The sequence below is a fragment of the Archocentrus centrarchus genome, chromosome 12 (assembly GCF_007364275.1).
Source record: "Archocentrus centrarchus isolate MPI-CPG fArcCen1 chromosome 12, fArcCen1, whole genome shotgun sequence".
Classification (NCBI taxonomy): Eukaryota; Metazoa; Chordata; class Actinopteri; order Cichliformes; family Cichlidae; genus Archocentrus; species Archocentrus centrarchus.
Genome location: NC_044357.1, coordinates 12,246,433 through 12,263,447, shown reverse-complemented (window position 1 = coordinate 12,263,447; position 17,015 = coordinate 12,246,433). Strand labels below are relative to the sequence as shown.

The window sequence follows — 17,015 nt, the reverse complement described above, 5'->3', positions numbered from 1 at the left end:
AACGCAGGCTGGCAGGTTAGTGATACCTTCCTGTTTAGTGGCTAATTGCTAAACAGTCAATTATCTGCCCTGAATTTACTCCTGCAGAAGGTCAGTGTTACAACCTTGGGGCTATCAAGGACATGTGATCAATCACCAGTGACCACCAAAGCGTAAAGGAAAGGGAGTGGGGGGGTGGGGGCAGACACCAGCAGACAAACTATATAAACACATGTTAAAATCCACACACAGCAGCAACTCTTGTCTGGAGGAGGGCAGATGTTCAGCTGGTGTGGTTTGTGTCTCCCAATAGAAACCAATCACAGCTAAACTACATGAAATCTGAGTTCACAAACAAGCAAATAAAGCAGACAATAGTCTGCCAGTATTCACATGTAAGGTAAGTTTTTTTTTTAATGTAAGTATTATTACCTTAAGGTAAACAAGTGATGTCAGAGTACACTGAGTGAAACATTCAAGTGTGTAAACAAATAATTTTTTTTGTAAGGCTGAATACTTTTTTAAGGTGACTGCAGTCAAATTCAGCCTTGTAAAACTTCATATTCATGAGCATAAAATCTGCGTCAAGCTAAAATAAAGGGGTGTCATTAAAACAAAGTCATAAAAAAGTATAAATATAGATATGTCCGGCACTTAAACAGATTATTTTATAATGTGTAAAATAATCACAGGAATGTTAACATGTATGTTATGTTCTATTAAACACATTACACTTTTAAATGTGGATGAAACTGTAACACTGCCATACACATACACAGTTGTGTTTCCATCACATCAGAGGACATTACCTCAACTTACATTAATTGCCCAGAAACTTGGCCTCACCCTGTAACTGCTAACAGCCGAACCCAAAACCTAACCTGAAGCTCGCTTTACCTTAACGCTAAACATACAAATCCAGTCTTTGTACTAAAATGTGTGTATTTATTATAAATGTGTGTGCACAGATTTCTAACCTCACAAGTATGTATTCATGCACACACACACACACACACACACACACACACACACACACACACACACACACACACACACACACACACACACCACTGTGGTTCTTTTCCAGTGTGTGTGTGTGTGTGTGTGTGTTTTTCCAGATTTATTCATGATTGATTTTGGTATCATTACTAACATTCTTACATCCTATTGTCCATTAATATTTTACTTTCCTTGCTACATCATTCTGTTCTCATTTGCAATAACTTAAGTATGTTTATTATCTCACACAGACATTTATCACCCCTTAATCATGTTACTACAGTTTTTTGTACCTCTTTCTCTGAGCCTCTGAAATTTTACCAAATAAAAATTGATGACACTACTAAAGACATACAAATGGCCCAGGGGGCACGCTGTGTCTATCCCCACTGAAATGTGTAACCTGTTTAAAGAGGTGCAACAAAAACTCAGAAAAAAACAGATTAAAAACAAACAATATAGCACATTAATTTTTGAGTATAAAGAGATTTTACTCAGATTCAGGCTAGCTGTTTGTGAGCTGAGCTCAGTAGCTGCTGCCAATAGATTCACATTTATGGGACCAGTATAAAAAAGGTATTGATTTTCCCATCTAACTCTACGCCAGAAAGCACATTCCCACAAATATTTAAACTATTCAGGGGGGCATGGTGATGAAGCGGTTAGCACTGTCGCCGTGCAGCAAGAGCCTTCCTGCTTTGAATCTGCTGGCCGGTCGGTGCCTTTTTTTTTTTTGCATGGTTTCTCTCTGTCCAAAGACATGCTCGTTAGGTTAATTAGTGATTCTAATGTGGCTGTAGGAGTGAAAGATTGTCTGTGATGAAGTGGTGGTCTGTTACGGGTCTACCTGGCCTCACCCACTTAGGTAAGCTTAGGTTAGGCTCCAGCCTCCCCACGACCCTGAACTGGATAAATCAGATGGTTGAGTGTTCCACTGTTTTCCTGAATCCTTTCCCCAAGCCACTACCTTTTAAATATGGTCTTTTCAATAAATAGGTAACACTGATATGATTTCATGTGAGAGAAAGAAAATAAAACCAAGCTATTATGTGTTTCACATTTTATGTTACCCAAAGAATTATGGCGGTTTGTCTCTAGATAGAAAATTAGCTGCAAAATTTCACTGAAGCACGCAGTCGTTCAGATTTACAGGCTGCTTCACAGTTTTGTATCAAGCGCTCTCTTAAATAAAAAAAAATGTGACATTCACAATCGCACAATGCACGAAAGATGCAGTTTGGCCGACGTACTGGCAGAGCCGATCCCTTTAACGTGATGTCAAAGCACAGACGGGAAAAACAAAGTCAGAACCTTGAGGTTTTTCTGTGACAGTATTAACCGACCGTATTTCATGACAAGACAGAATAACATGGAAGCACAGATCACACATGTGTATGTGCATACTTTCTCAGCATTTCTGGCTTCACTGACTAAGAGTCTGAAAAGTAAGCTGTCTGCCTGGTCATCCAAACAGTGGAAACAATGTTACTGCGACCGCAGCATTTCCCCCACCTACCCATTAAAATTCACTCTTTCCAATCCTCAAACCCTAAACTCGAATGCAACAGTGATCCATTTTCTGAGTATTGATTTCTGTAGTTCTCTTTTCTAGTTTGCTAAGTTTTTTTTTTATTTTTTTATTTGCTATAGCTCCTTGTTCACGGGGCATGGCTTTGCCCCCCATTTTGAAGTTCTTCCATTTCCATTTTTCTCCCTCCCTCCGTAGCCGTCCCAGCAGTACTGCTGACTCGTCTCTTGTGGGATTGTGCCTGCTTTGATTTGGAGCTCAGGTCGGAGCTCAGAAACCACAGCTAAAACAAACACATGGCCTTGGCCACCATTGCATTGCACACATATTACACACATACACCTGGAAGCACTAGCACTGATTACTCCTGTCTGCTAGAAGTAAGGATGAAACCTAAATGTGAGTGCACGTGAAGCCTAGAAGGTAAAAGAGGAAAACTTTTGACTAGTTATGTCTCAACTGCAAAATCACACTGGCTTTTCCCTTCCTCGCTTGTGCGCACACGCACACACACGCACACACACACACACACACACACACACACACACACACACACACACACACACACACACACACACACACACACACACACACACACAATGTCTTTTGCCCTGGTTCTGATTTACCAGTCGTATGTCACCCTTCCAAGCAGCACCCACCCACCCCCCTCCCCACCACTGCGTGTGTGTGTGTGTGTGTGTGTGTGTGTGTGTGTGTGTGTGTGTGTGTGTGTGTGTGTGTGTGTGCATGTGTGTGTGTTGGGAAGGCTGCAGAGCTGCATAAAGGGCTCTTTATTTGAGTCGGACAGGGAGAGGAAATCAGCTTTAGAAGTAAAAACAGAAGGAGCAAGAGAGAGATGGAGACCACAGGGCTGCACATCTGGAGTTATTACAAGGCTTCCTCCTGCTTGCCAAGAAAACGCCGACATTCCTGCCCCTTTCTACAAAGACCATGGAGTCTCTGCTCTCATCCAGGCTCACTCCTACATACACAAATCCATCACTCATACATCTATATATTAAAATATGTACGCTCACATGTATCAAAAGTACGGATGCACTGGACTGAATACAGAAACATGCAAATGTTTCACAAAGCACATAAATGCCTCCAACAAAGATATCCAGCAATCACGCATCGACTAAAAGCTCCCTCCCTCTGCAGCCAATCCTTCACTCCCTTTCCAAACTTTACAACACACACACACCAAATGAATGTGTCTCACTTCCTGTTCACCTTTGACCTTCCACTTTCTCCCTGTAAGCCAGAGAAGCGAGACTGGAAAAGGAGGGGTGAGGTAGACGGAGGGAGTGGAGAGAGAAAGAAGAGAGGAAAAAGGAAAAACGGGGGGGCTGGCGAGCTCCTCCTCTTTCTCTCTCCATATCTCCTCTCTCTCTCTCTCGTTCCTTTTTTCCTTCTGTCTCTCAAAGGGGGAACTTGGTGGCCAGTCCTTTGCCACGTCGAACCTCCAGCAGTTCCACCTTGCCCTTGCTACGGAGCACCTTTTTTTCTCTCTCTCCTCTCTCTCTCTCTCTCTCTCTATATCTCTATCTCTCTCTCTCTCTCTCTATCTCTCCTCTTCTATATAATCTCTGCGGCTCTCTCTCGCTATGAGCGTATCTCTATATGCTCTGCTCTAGGAGGTAGCATTTGAAGCCCATCGGCCAGGTTTTGCCTCAGCAGTGTGGCGGTGCTGAATGAAAGGACAGGCAAATTCAGCAAGGATCTGGGCGAACCAGTCAAGAGGGAAAGAAGAAACATCACCTAATGCAGAAAGATGCAAAGAAGAGAAATGAAATCGTCGAGTTGCAGGTAATATTACTTTCTTTCTGTTGGGCGTATTTCTAGTAGAGGAAAAGTTGTGTAATCTGGTGTTTTAGAGGGTGCTGTTGGTTTGGATGATTTCAGCTGACCACAAATATTGTCTGATAAGATCTATTCAAGGGAGATTAAAAGCACTTGGAGTTGGAGTTGTTTTTAAGGTCTACCTAACTGAATTGCTAATGACTTTTGCTCATTTTGGCCAAATTTTTTAGAGGGAAGAAAAAGAAGCCTAGGCTGCACAAAAATTGGCTAAATAGGTTGACTATTTTTGTGTCTTTTTCTATTTGTGTTGGTCTTTATTTGTTGGCTTTAATCCTATCTAAAGGAAGACATCTTGGAAAAGAACTACTATTTAAAAAGAAAAAAATGTCAGGTTAAAAAACATGCACACACATAGCTGAAACTAATTAAAGAATCCAACCAAAAAGTGAATCGGCTGCATAAAGCAGATTTATTACGTTTAAATGTACTATATTTGATATTTTGTTTATTAAAAAAAAAAACACTTTCTGTGTGTTTGTGTTTCCCCTGTAGAGTTCGGTGAGGAATGTTGCTTCTCACAGCGGGAAACAGGAAGGAATGTCACTCAATCTGCCAATCAGCGGCTATCACCTCCATCTAACCTCTCCCGCTCCTCCTCCACCACCTCCTCCTCCTCCTCCTTCTTCAATACCTCCATCCATTTACATGCCGTTTCTCCTCCAGCTCACTCATTCATCCCAATCTGCACCTTGCAGCAGTCAAGCAGCGAAGATAAGCTGACTGCCATCACAGTGAGTATGAATAAGAGCATGTGTGGTAATAATTCTGATGAATTCGATCTTGTCTGTGAGCGCATGAGCAAAAAGTCCTCGACAGCACCCTTCAGCCGCCCAGCCCGCCTGCCCAGTGTTCAGACTACCTGTTCAGGAAGTAGTGGTTGTACAGTAGTCTGCACATTGGTTAGGCTGGCCGGGGAAGCACAGGACAACTGCCTAAAAAAGAGGGATGAGAAAAAAAAAAAGACAGAGCACTCCAAAGGGCATTCAGCAGGCACAAGTACACCCGGCTGTGGGAACACGCAGCTGCACCACCCCTCGTCCATCTGGACCAGCCTGGGCACGAGCCTAAATAAAGGCTCCACCACAGAGGCCTAGCCCTCGCCCAGGATGGATTTATGATTGACACAGAAGTCCTAAAATTTTGAAAGCAGAGCCATGAGGCTATCCTCCTATCTTGCCATATGATGGTTGTGTAACCAAGATTCGAATCTGTAAAATCAGCTTGTGAAAATGTTTTAAAAATAGACAAAAATAAAGAAGCTTGGATTTCCACGTGACATTGTCTCTGGTTTTTGTTCTTTTCTTGTTTTCTTGAGCAAGTTACACATAGATGGCCTCCAACTAAAGTAAATAAACATCATATACATATAGATGTAAGTGATGGTTGCGAGACATTTTTAACATTTTATTTTTTACACAACCAAAAGCTGAAACCAGAAAAGTTCAGCCACACAGAGGAGAGAAAAAAAAAAACACCCCAAAAGATAACTAAAGCACACAGTAAACCTCCAGCGTCACACTGCACTCATAATGAAAATGTACAATTATGCCTCCGCTTTCCCTGCATCAGCTTGTGGCCGCTTTACCTCAAATGACCATGTAATGTGCAGAGAGGCAGGAAGCCACCAGACAAAAATGTTTGAAAGAGCAGCCACTCTGTCATTGTCAGTTCACTTTTTTTTTTTATGAGTCTTTGTATAGCCCCCCCCCCCCCCCCCCCCCCCCCTCCAAAAAAAAGAAGACAGAATATTGTTTGTGGGTTTTAATATTTATAGGTGATGTCATGTGAAAAGTTACAAGTTTAGTTACAAGCTAGATCCTCCCTCCCCCTTGCCTTGTATGCTATTATGTTGTCTTTCCCAGTTCTTCTCTGGGGCCACAGTTTACCTTTGGGCCTGCCTGTCTTTGATAAAGTGTACCCACAGTGTACTGCTTCGAACCCCGTCTCCCTCGCAAACACACCGAAGCAAAGAGACGTTCACACGGTGCCTCATCAAAGAGCATCGTCTTCAGGAATGAACACCACAAAACCAACCTGTTTCCATTTACAGCCCTGCCTGCCACCAAGCACACAAGTGTATGCATTTATATATATCTCTACACACACACACACACACACACACACACACACACACACACACACACACACACACACACACACACACACACTCCTAATGCACAAAGCAAAAGGCCACATGCGTGCACTCACATACACACACATGATCACCATAAAGCAGACATGTTACTAGTGAGTGTGCTGAAAGCAGCGGTCTGCTGTTTCCCCCCCAGGATGTTTACAGCTGGGATCACCAGGAGAGTCTGGCTTTCTGGCAGCTTTCCAGCAGGAGCAGGGAAACCCAGGCAGACACACACATGCACAGTGGCTGCACACACACATACACAAGCGCGCGCACACACACACACACACACACACACACACACAGAAAAAGGGCACCCAAAGTTAAAACAGGCACTAAAGAAAGGCAAATGAGTACAAGCCAATCCATGTGCATGTGCATTCATGCTATTGTGAATGTGAAATTGCTGTTATCACATGCATGTGTAAAAACATGGATTTATTTTAAGAATTCACAGCTTTCACATGTGCTACAAATGGTGTATATATATATATATATGTATGTATATATATATATATATATATATATATATATATATATATATATATATATATATATATATATATATATAGAGAGAGAGAGAGAGAGAGAGAGAGAGAGTTTCTTTACAACCATTTTTTCTCAATTTATGGCTCCTCTCCATCACTTTCACTCTGCTTTGGGAAGCTTTAAGCTTTAGAGCAGCCTGATTCAAAGAACTGGCATGTCCTGTGGTAATACAGACCAGAAGGCTTCTAAGAGTACACACACGCGCGCGCACACACACACACACACACACACCCCTGCCCTGCATGCACACATACACACATTAACCAAAACGTCCTGGCACCACTACTTGGGTCAAAAGTTATTATTAGTGTCTGGGGGTGGTGTGTGTGTGTGTGTGTGTGTGTGTGTGTGCGTTGCCAGACTATGGCGAGGGTTTTCCCCATGACAAGCGGCACCACCAATAAAACGACAGTGTGCTGTTTTGCAAGTTGGTGCAGAAAACATTTAAATGAACATAGATGAAAACGGTGCACAAAAACTGGATTTTTCTGCATGCACTTTGTTTTTCCTGAAACTAAACATAAAAAAAGTGTTTTGGCAGGTCTCCACCCAGGTGCACAGCATAATTCCTCAGGAGTACTCTAAGTGTGTGATTGGCCTATGTAAAAATGTTAAGTGTGGATATAAAACATAATGGAAAGTCTCTTTTTTTTCTCTTCATTTTTTTTAACATCTAGGGTACAGCTACAGCCTCAGCGCTAAGCTGAGCTGTAACGTCAGCACACATTGTTGGTTTTAGGTCTCCATGTGCCCTCACAGTTCCATGTTCAAATAAATATACAGTATAAGAGAGAAGCAACAGATGGAGGGAGGGGAGAGAAATAAAAAAGGAGATTGTGACAAGTAAAGACTGTGACAGAAAGAAAGAAGGGAGGAAAGGATGACAAAGTGTTCTTTGTTTTTTTTTTTGGGATCAACTTATGAGGATGTCTGTGAGAAAGAAGGAGGGAAAAGGTAGAAAGGCAGGATGTAATGTACCATACCAGCCCTTCCACCTCTTTGCCTCCCCCAAATGTGCTACCTCTTCTCCCCACTTTCTCTCTTCACATGGTCCTTGTTACTCCTGCTGCTAACCAGCTAACGAGAGACACTCCTGCGTCCACCCCTACAATCCAGTCCCCCTCTCGCTTTGTGCCCCTTCTTTGAAATAAAGTATGTTTATTAGAAGCAGCTTGTGTGTGTGTGTGTGTGTGTGTGTGTGTGTGTGTGTGTGTGTATGTGTGTGTGTGTGTGTGTGTGTGTGTGTGTGTGTGTGTGTGTGTGTGTGTGTGTGTGTGTGTGTGTGTGTTTGTGTAATTAGGAACAGGGCAATCCAAGGGCTCTGGTATGCACATGTGTGTGCCAGCTTCGATGTCTGACATGCTGTGGGGTCCTGACTTTTTAGAAAGGTCTGCTCAGTCCTACACACACACACACACACACACACACACACACACACACACACACACACACACACACACACACACACACACACACACACACAGCCTGATGTCAGCGAGCACAGAGGCTGCGGCTAAGGCATGGAGACAGCGAGACTGTGGCTAGCTCCTAATAGTTCTGCAAAGCATCATGGGACACCACTTTGACCAGTCAGTCCAGTAACAAGGCATGTCGGAGTGAATCGCATCAGCGTGCAGAAGATAACGCTGACCAACAGTCACAGCGTTCAGTGGAATGAGTCGGGAATGAATTTTGGACTGGGACATGGAGAATAAACACTCAGCTCCCAATAAAATTCTGTCAGATTGTGCAGTAAAGACGCAGAAAAACCGCAACAGTAAAATGTAATTTCATAGTTTAATGCAGTATGACTCAGATCATAAGATTACGTGGGGCATGATCACATTTCACCGATGAGAAAATGTCAAAAAACTTTTCAAACATGCTTTTTCCTAATTTACTAAAGCACCAAAACCCAAAGTCTTGTCAAAATGAAGTGCACCAATAAACTGAGGGGCTGACGTGTTTGACATTTGCTAAACATAGAAAAATCAGTGTCAGCATATAAATTGGCCCATAAGTATCAAATCTGTGTTCATCTGTGGTGGACATTACACTGTTTATCCATCAGGGGGCACTATCAAGTTTATTTTTCAACTTTAAAAAAACTGTCACCTATATTATAGTTAAAACACACAGAAAAACCCAACAATTTCTCAGATCATCATCATTAGATTTTCAAATATTGATCTGAGCCTTCAAAATCGAGTGTCAGTCAGGTTTAACTTTGAATAAATAAGCAATAATCCTTCAAAGTACCCTGTAAACTGATGACATTTACCCCTTTGTTTCCCTTTCAAAACAAAGTCTTATTCATCACTGCAACAAGTACTTTAGTTTAGCGTCACATGCTTTTATGAATCTCTTATGCTGCATTTTTCTTTGGACGGCACTACAGAGGAGCTGGCTGATGCTTCAGGCAGATGATTCAGTCATCTCGTCTGCAGCTCAGACCGCAAACAAGTGTGCAAAAACAAAAACATGCAAATGCACAACAACCAGAGTGCGTGACTGCCTGCACATGAGTGATTTTGCGTGAACTTTTTCTCACCTCATCATCCTTGTACCAGGACAGAGACTCGGCGGTGAGGACAAACCAGTACTCCTTGGCCCCTCCTTTCATGATGCCGATGTTATTAATGGTCAGCCAGCCCTTTCTGATCACCTGAGAAACAGATGGATACACAGACAAACAGCCAGAAGGGAAAAGGATTGTAAACAACAAAGAGGAGCTGAATCTCATTAACCTTCTACACATTTCTCAAACCTAATATTACATTCATCAACCTTTATATTTACCACATATGTATGTAGGCCTACCTACACAGCAGAAGTGAATGAAGAAAATAAAAAAAAAAACCTCAGCTAAGCCACCAACACACTCCTCGCACTCGCTTTCTCCTCAACTCTCTTGTATTTCATTCCCTCCACTTTACAGTCACTATACACATACAGTACGATGATGTGCAAGTTATTTACCTTGAACCGATCGTTAACTCCTCTCTCCGGCTGAATGAGAATGTGGAGAGAATATTACAAAGCTATGCCAGCGTAGGGCATTTAGCAAGAGGCCAAGTACACACGACTGGTCAATTACCAGCATGTTACAGCTGGCTGCTGGGGTGGCAGCAAGGGGACAGCAAGCAGGGTGGGGACAAGGGAAATAAGGAGGCTGCAGTGGCTCATGTCACCTTTTGAAGATCATGCAGTGAAATACAAGGGATACATACTGTAGGTTATGTGCTTTGCAAATGAAAGCAGCAGATTCATTATCTGAGAAGGACATATCTGTATCTGACTTAGATTCAGCTCAGTTCCTTTTTACATAAAGTAAGCAGCACAGCAGTTTGCTTTCTAAGGGAGGTCATTTTTTGAAAACAATGCATTTCATTTAAAGAATAAGGCAGAATAAGAAAATCTATAGCCTGCCCCTTACCTACTGACAATGTAAATCCTTAAAAGGATCACATTTATTAATCAAAAAAAGGCTAGATGGATTGATCTGTGGCTTTGGTCCACTATCAATCATCATGATAAGAAGCAATGTTCTTTTAATAGTTTCTGGACAACAATGGGGCTCCACAGCCCAGAGAAACAGTCTAATAATCTATAACCAATCAGCCGGTGGTTACAGAGTCAACACTTATAGGTTTTGTCACTGTAATGTTGGTGTTTAAAAGCCCACACTATCACAAGTTTTATATGCTGGACTTGCTGGACATTTATAAAAAAAAGTCTCTCAATCTATTAAATAATTAATACCTAATCTGTATGATGTATATAAAAATTCTTAGAACGAGGATTTACCATAACGTTTGCTCAGCTTTAAGTATAACTTAGCAGCCTGTAAAGGATTTGCAATATTTGAGAGATTATCTAAGAAACAGTGGTGCTTTCCATTATCTCTTCCATCAACATTTTTAACGTTGAGTCTGTACTTTTATGTTTCAAGGGGTCAGTCCTATAGTTCACTGTATGGCAGTCGGGGCAACACTGAAGCTTTGGGGTCTTTAAGGTCCAGTGACATCCATCTATAAACAGGATGTAAAGTTCACCACTTTTCTCACTATGTAGCCCTAACCTTTCACCCTCCTCTCTGTGGTTGTGGTGACAACTGTGGAGGTGCCATATGTCTGCAGGTATTCATCTCTTGTGGCCGTCTGTTACTTTGAATTTGGAAGGAGCGGAGGGATGCAAGAAGAAGACAGCGGTCTGACTCGTTGGATCAATATTTTCAGTAAAAATATTTATCAAATTTTTTTTCTTAAACTCTTTCTTCTTTGTTCTTTACTCTGCTTCTTTAGATCTATGACTTCCTCTTCATGTAGCTACATCTGGGGTGGGGGCACATGTATTTACTGCCAAAGCAAATCAACTGCAGAGCCAAAGCCACACTGAATATCTCAAAATTGGATCTTTCTGAAAAATCCATGTAAGGTTGACACAAAAAAACATCAGCACAATTCTCTTTATGTGTAAAGCAGTTTTTTTTTTTTTAACAGAATATTTACAATCCTGAAATGTAACTGTGTGTTTGCACGTGTGTCTGCAGGCAGGACAGAGCTGAAGAAGAGAGGAGAGGGAAGCAGCCAAGCATCTCCCACTATAGCCACTCGCCAATCTACCAGTACTTACTCTGAAAGTTACTTCACACACAGGCATCCACACGCACATGCACACACACACAAACACACACTCACACACACTCGGGTATCCACTATTAGTTACAGTCTAAAATGCATAAAAGGCATACATGTTTAAACACATATAAACACAAAAATCCTGACATACAGCGTGAGCTCAAACATATGAATGCTCACCTGCAGACATGCACAGAATCACACACTCACACTACTCACCATGATTTCATCCTGAAACAGAGAGAAGGAGGAAGGGAGGAAAGAAAGCAAAACAGAAAAAGAAGAAACTTGAGGCAACAAAATGACAGATACTAGAACACAAAGAGAAGAAGAAGAAGAATAGAATTAAAATGTGTGAAAAGTAAAAGAAAAATGGATAGGAAATCAATTTTAAAAAACCTAAAAGCAAAGTCATCTAACAGCTATTATTGTAATTTTAATGACTACATATTTATGTAGTCATTAAACTAATGTGCTGCACTACTTTTTAGTTAGAAGGCTTTCTGTTGGTTGTGAAGATAATAACTGTTGTTGTCTTTAAAGCTTTAAACCACAGGAGCTATTGTGGTTTTCACCAAGAGGACAAGTTGTTTCATGACCAGACAAGTGTTGTCCATTACTGTGTAACATGTACAAGAGCAGCACGGGGCTAAGGCATTGTATAATCCATGGATTGCTGCCCATTGTAACCATAGACTGTATAGCTGTGCAGCATTTACCATGAGCAAAAACAAAGAGCTGAGTGCTAACAGAATGAAGCCTTAGGGTAAAACTTCATGAAGTTCAGATGGCACATTGCTTGCCAACAGAAAAAACATATTTGCAGACGTGGAATCATCGTGTTACTGTAGCTCAAAGTGGCCTAAAGCAGGTCTATAGAGCGCATGTCTGCCTGGTAGTGATCAGAGTACCTGATTCCCGGCTGTTTTCTTCTTGTTCATTTGGTTGATCCTCTGCTGGGCACTGCACAACAAGACACATCGGAGGATACTGTACTCTGGCCTTAAACAGTTAAGAATTTCCACTGTAGCAGCAGCAGATTTCTAAACTTACTTGGCAAATCCAATGAAGTCCTCATGGTTAGTGTTCATATAGGACAGCTCAATGTCTATCAACAGCAACACCTAAAAAAAGAGAGTCAGAGATGTTGTCAGTTACCTGTCATATGTTTTACATTAATCGATCATATTGTAGAGAAGTGGTCCCCAACTTCTTCCTTTTCAGCACCTTTCATTTTCAGACGTATTCAGCTTGACTCAATTAACTAAATCTGGACTACTTTTAAGTTACCATTTTTCAATTATCCACAGCTAATCTGAATAATCTTTACTGTCACAGAGAGTGTGTTGTAAACACACAGACTGAATTTTACAATATGTCATCCAGATGTCTCTGAATGTAATTTGGGATACTAAAAATCTGTTTGTTGTCCGCAGGTGGCTGTTAGATTCCTTCATCTGGCTTTGATAAATACCTGGAGCCTCACATGCATTTACACATGTGAGAATGTCCTAATTTTAAGGGAAATTTTCAAAGAAATTAAGTGACACAGTGGCACAGAGGTTGCACTGTCACCTGACAGTGAGAAGGTTCCCCAGCTGGGACCTTTCTGTGTGGAGTTTGCATGTTCTCCCCATTCTTGTGTGCTTTTCATCAGAGCTTCCTTCCAAAGGCATGCATGTTAGGTTAACTCGTGATTCTACACTCACTGGTCACTTTGTTAGACGCACATGTGAAACTGCTTGTTACTGCAAATATCTGATCAGCCAATCTCATGACAGCGACTGAATGTATTTAGGCATGTAGACACGGTCGAGAGGACCTGCTGAAGTTCAAATTGAGCATCAAAATGGAAAAGAAAGGTGATTTAAGTGACTTTGAAAATGGCACGGTTATTGGTTCCAGACAGGCTCGTCTGAGTTTTTCAGAAGCTGCTGATCTGCTGGGATTTTCCCACACAGCCGTCTTCAGGGTTTACAGAGAATGATCCAAAAAACAGAAAATATGCAGTGAGCAGCAGTTCTCTGGACGAAAACGCATTGTTGATGCCAGAGGTCAGAGGAGAATAGCCAGACTGCTTTAAGCTGATAGGCACAGAACAGTAACTCAGATAACCAACTGTGACAACCAAGTTACACAGAAGAGCATCTCTTAATGCACAAAATGTCGGACCTTGAAGCAGCGGGGTTACAGCAACAGAAGACCGCACCGGATGCTCAGGGAAACTGAGGCTGCAATTCCCACAATTGGTACAACCAAAGAGTGTAACAAAGTTGTCTGGCGATGAGTCTCGAGTTCTGCTGCAGCATTCGGAAGGAGGGACAGAATTTGGCATAAATGAAAGCATGGATCCATCCCACATGGTGTAATGGTATGAAGCGCACTTTGGGCCCCATAGTTCCCACTGAGCATCGTATAAACTCCACAGCCTAAGTACTGTTGGTGACCGTGTCTATCCCTCACTGACCACAGTGTACAGAACAGCCACTGTGGATCTACAGCCAACAACAGTGTGATGCTATCATGTCATTATGGACCAAAATCTCAGAGGAATCTTTCCAGCACCCTATTGAATCTATAGCAGGGCAAAGTATGTAGCTGTAAATATGACTTGTAGTCTAAAGCACTTTGAGTGGTCAACAAGGCTACAAAGTGCAGTCCATAAAATTAAACAGCCACACTTAAAAAAATAAAACTGTTACCATCTTCTTTTTTTTTTTTGGGGGGGGGGGGGTCTGCAGTAATACTTTCTGTGTTGCAGATAATTATATTCTCCATAAAAAAAATAGTATGAAATCAAATTAAATCAATAAGTAGGTGCAGCTTGTAATTGAAAATGGTTTACAGATATGGAAACTAGTTGGAAACAGACACGTAAAAAGCACTGCGCCCCTCCTTCATAAGAGCAAGATATCACAACGTAAAGAGACAGCAAACCGCTTTACTTCCTAAAACATCACAATATGATCATTAGTATATAGAAAAAATACAAATTTGTGCATACACCACGATGCACACTGATTTAAAAAGTGACAAAACAAATAATTCTTATCATTGTTTTCCACAAACGTACCCCATTCTACACCATCCCAAAATCCCCCATGCTTCAAACCATATTTTGTGTGTTTTACCTGTCCTTTAGTACGACTTTCTCTGTCTCTGATGTGCTGAGTGACAATTCTCTCCATCTCCTCCCTCAGCATGGGGTACTGAGCCAGCTGTGAGCACAGAAAACAGCAGGTAAGTAGCCAAAAAAAAAAAAAAACGCACATCCCAACACATGCACACACTGTCACACATCAATATACAAGATTCAGTAAACAAAAAAAAACAAAACAAATTTATCTCACAGAATCACAGCACACAGTTCCACAATACAACAAAATACGTTACAGAAACACAATTAAATGTGGTATGTTTGAGGGGTCTGGGTTTATCCCAGACTCAGCTCTAGTCACTGCACACCCTGACAAGTGGGTGGACTTGTGTTAGATTAAATTTTACGTGCCAAATGTGTATTTGTTCCGAGTGCGTAAAAATGCAAGAGAATAGAGCAAAGTCTGTGGATTTTTTTTTTCACCACAAACACAGAATAAACAATGTTCCTGGCAGAAAATTTTTCTTTTCCCAGCACACTGTGGGTCTTTTTTCCATGAGCTCATTGCAAACCCACGAACACAGACACTGGTGAGTCTCCAATGTGACACAAGCACATTTGGAGAAGTGTGAGGAAAGAGGGGGAAAAAGCAAAATCGCAGCACAAGAAAGAAAGATACGCGCCACGTTCGTGCAAGTTACAATACATCTTTCATTTCTGCCCGACTGGTTTGGAGGGTGAGTAGGTGAGTAGGTAGGCCTCTTCCGTGATTTGCGAGTTTATTTAGTGCCTTCTGGGTTTGGTCCAATTAGAGAGCAGATGACACCCATAAAGAATGGATGCTTTAAATAATGATTTGTCAAAATATGCAGATGAATGTCAGCGTTAATTTATGCCAGTGTTTGAAATGGACGGGTGACTATTGCACAGCTCACCCTTTCCATTTCTCCACATGCTGCAGCTGTGCGCAAGAGCAACACTCAGTACTCAAAGAGTTCAACGTCACACAACATCTACATCTAAAGTTTTTTTTTTAGTTTTTGCTCATCCAAACTGTAGCTGTAGAGACTGAAGCATATTTGTGATATTTGGTTTTATGAGTAAAACTATCTTGGCTGGATTTAGAAGGCAGAGGCTACTAACAATGTCACCACTGTGCCGCTATGAATGCAAATTGTTTTGATGAGGAGCATTTCACAGTTTTTATACCAACAGTGGAAAGTTATGAAAACCATGAAACTAGACCTAAAGCGTACGCGTGCGATATCGAAGCAACTCAGTGGAGCACAATTTGTGCAGCTAGAAAGATGCAAGGCAACTTGACGACAGACACAATCTGTGAAAATCTGCTGCTGCATTCAGTGATTTCAAAAGAAACAGAAACACAACAGTGGAGAAAAAAAAAATTGGATTCAAAAACATGTTCAGAAAGGCATCAGGCAGAGGCACTCACTTTGATTCAGGCTGACATGCAATGCAAAGAAGCAAGGAGGGGGAGGAAGGTGGTGTAGGAAGACTTCAAACTGACCCCTTTGTGGATTTTTCCAAACACTGGCTATTACATTACAGTATCTTTTTGACACAGTATGTCTCTGAAAGTGAAATCATGATAAAAGTGTGGCGGTGAAGAGAAATCCAAAGGAGGTCGCACTGCTACTCTGCGCTGGTCAGTCGCTTAGCGAGGAAGCAGCGATTCAAAGGTTTACAGGACAACAGGATGGAGAGGACGAGAGAGAAACGAAAGAAGAAATAAAGAGACGCTCAAATCATGTCGGTTAGTCAATGAGTGGAACTACACAACCAGTCACTCCAGTATATTAAACCATACTGACAAAGACATAAAAGTATGATTTTAATCCAGTTAAGTCAAATGGTTTTTAGACATTGTGAAAGCAACCGTGAAAGAAAGTTCTCTAACATGCGGTGTGCTTGGTGGTCAATATTAGGCCAGTTATAACTGACAAAAGACAAATGACAAAGAAAGTTTCATTAAAATGCAGGTTAGGAGGTTACATCTGGAGTAAGGACAGACTGATAATTGCTGGCTGTTTCGAATCACTGTACACTTGGGCTATTTTAAATGTGAACAAAACTTACATAAATTCTTAATAATTTTTTTTTTGAAACATTGCTGGGCATTTATTGCTGCTCAGGTTATATACATTACTGTTCAGCTTATTTGTGTCACTTAAAAATATCCTGTTTTTTTTTTTTTTATAA

The 17,015-nt window shown here is 41.4% G+C and overlaps 1 protein-coding gene and 1 long non-coding RNA gene across 14 annotated transcripts in view; one reads left to right on the top strand and one right to left on the bottom strand.

The window, feature by feature from the left end:
• The window catches only part of dnm1a (dynamin 1a), a 63,799-nt gene that overhangs the window by 25,434 nt on the left and 21,350 nt on the right, over positions 1–17,015 (bottom strand). For 8 of the 13 annotated variants that reach the window (XR_004020722.1, XR_004020721.1, XM_030743312.1 and 5 more), the window contains exons 11-16: positions 14,830–14,916; positions 12,752–12,822; positions 12,610–12,661; positions 11,918–11,929; positions 10,038–10,067; positions 9,610–9,723 (exon numbers count right to left, since the gene is read on the bottom strand). Coding sequence is in view for 11 of the 13 variants with exons in the window: in XM_030743312.1 (XP_030599172.1) it covers positions 9,610–9,723; positions 10,038–10,067; positions 11,918–11,929; positions 12,610–12,661; positions 12,752–12,822; positions 14,830–14,916 (366 nt within the window). In the remaining 2 variants the exon portion in view is untranslated. The remainder of the gene's footprint in view (positions 1–9,609; positions 9,724–10,037; positions 10,068–11,917; positions 11,930–12,609; positions 12,662–12,751; positions 12,823–14,829; positions 14,917–17,015) is intronic. The other 5 variants (XM_030743317.1, XM_030743318.1, XM_030743316.1 and 2 more) reach the window with 2 other exon arrangements.
• Positions 4,150–5,648, top strand: LOC115789795 (uncharacterized). Its single transcript, XR_004020723.1, has 2 exons — positions 4,150–4,318; positions 4,865–5,648. It is a non-coding gene; the product is annotated as an uncharacterized LOC115789795 (long non-coding RNA).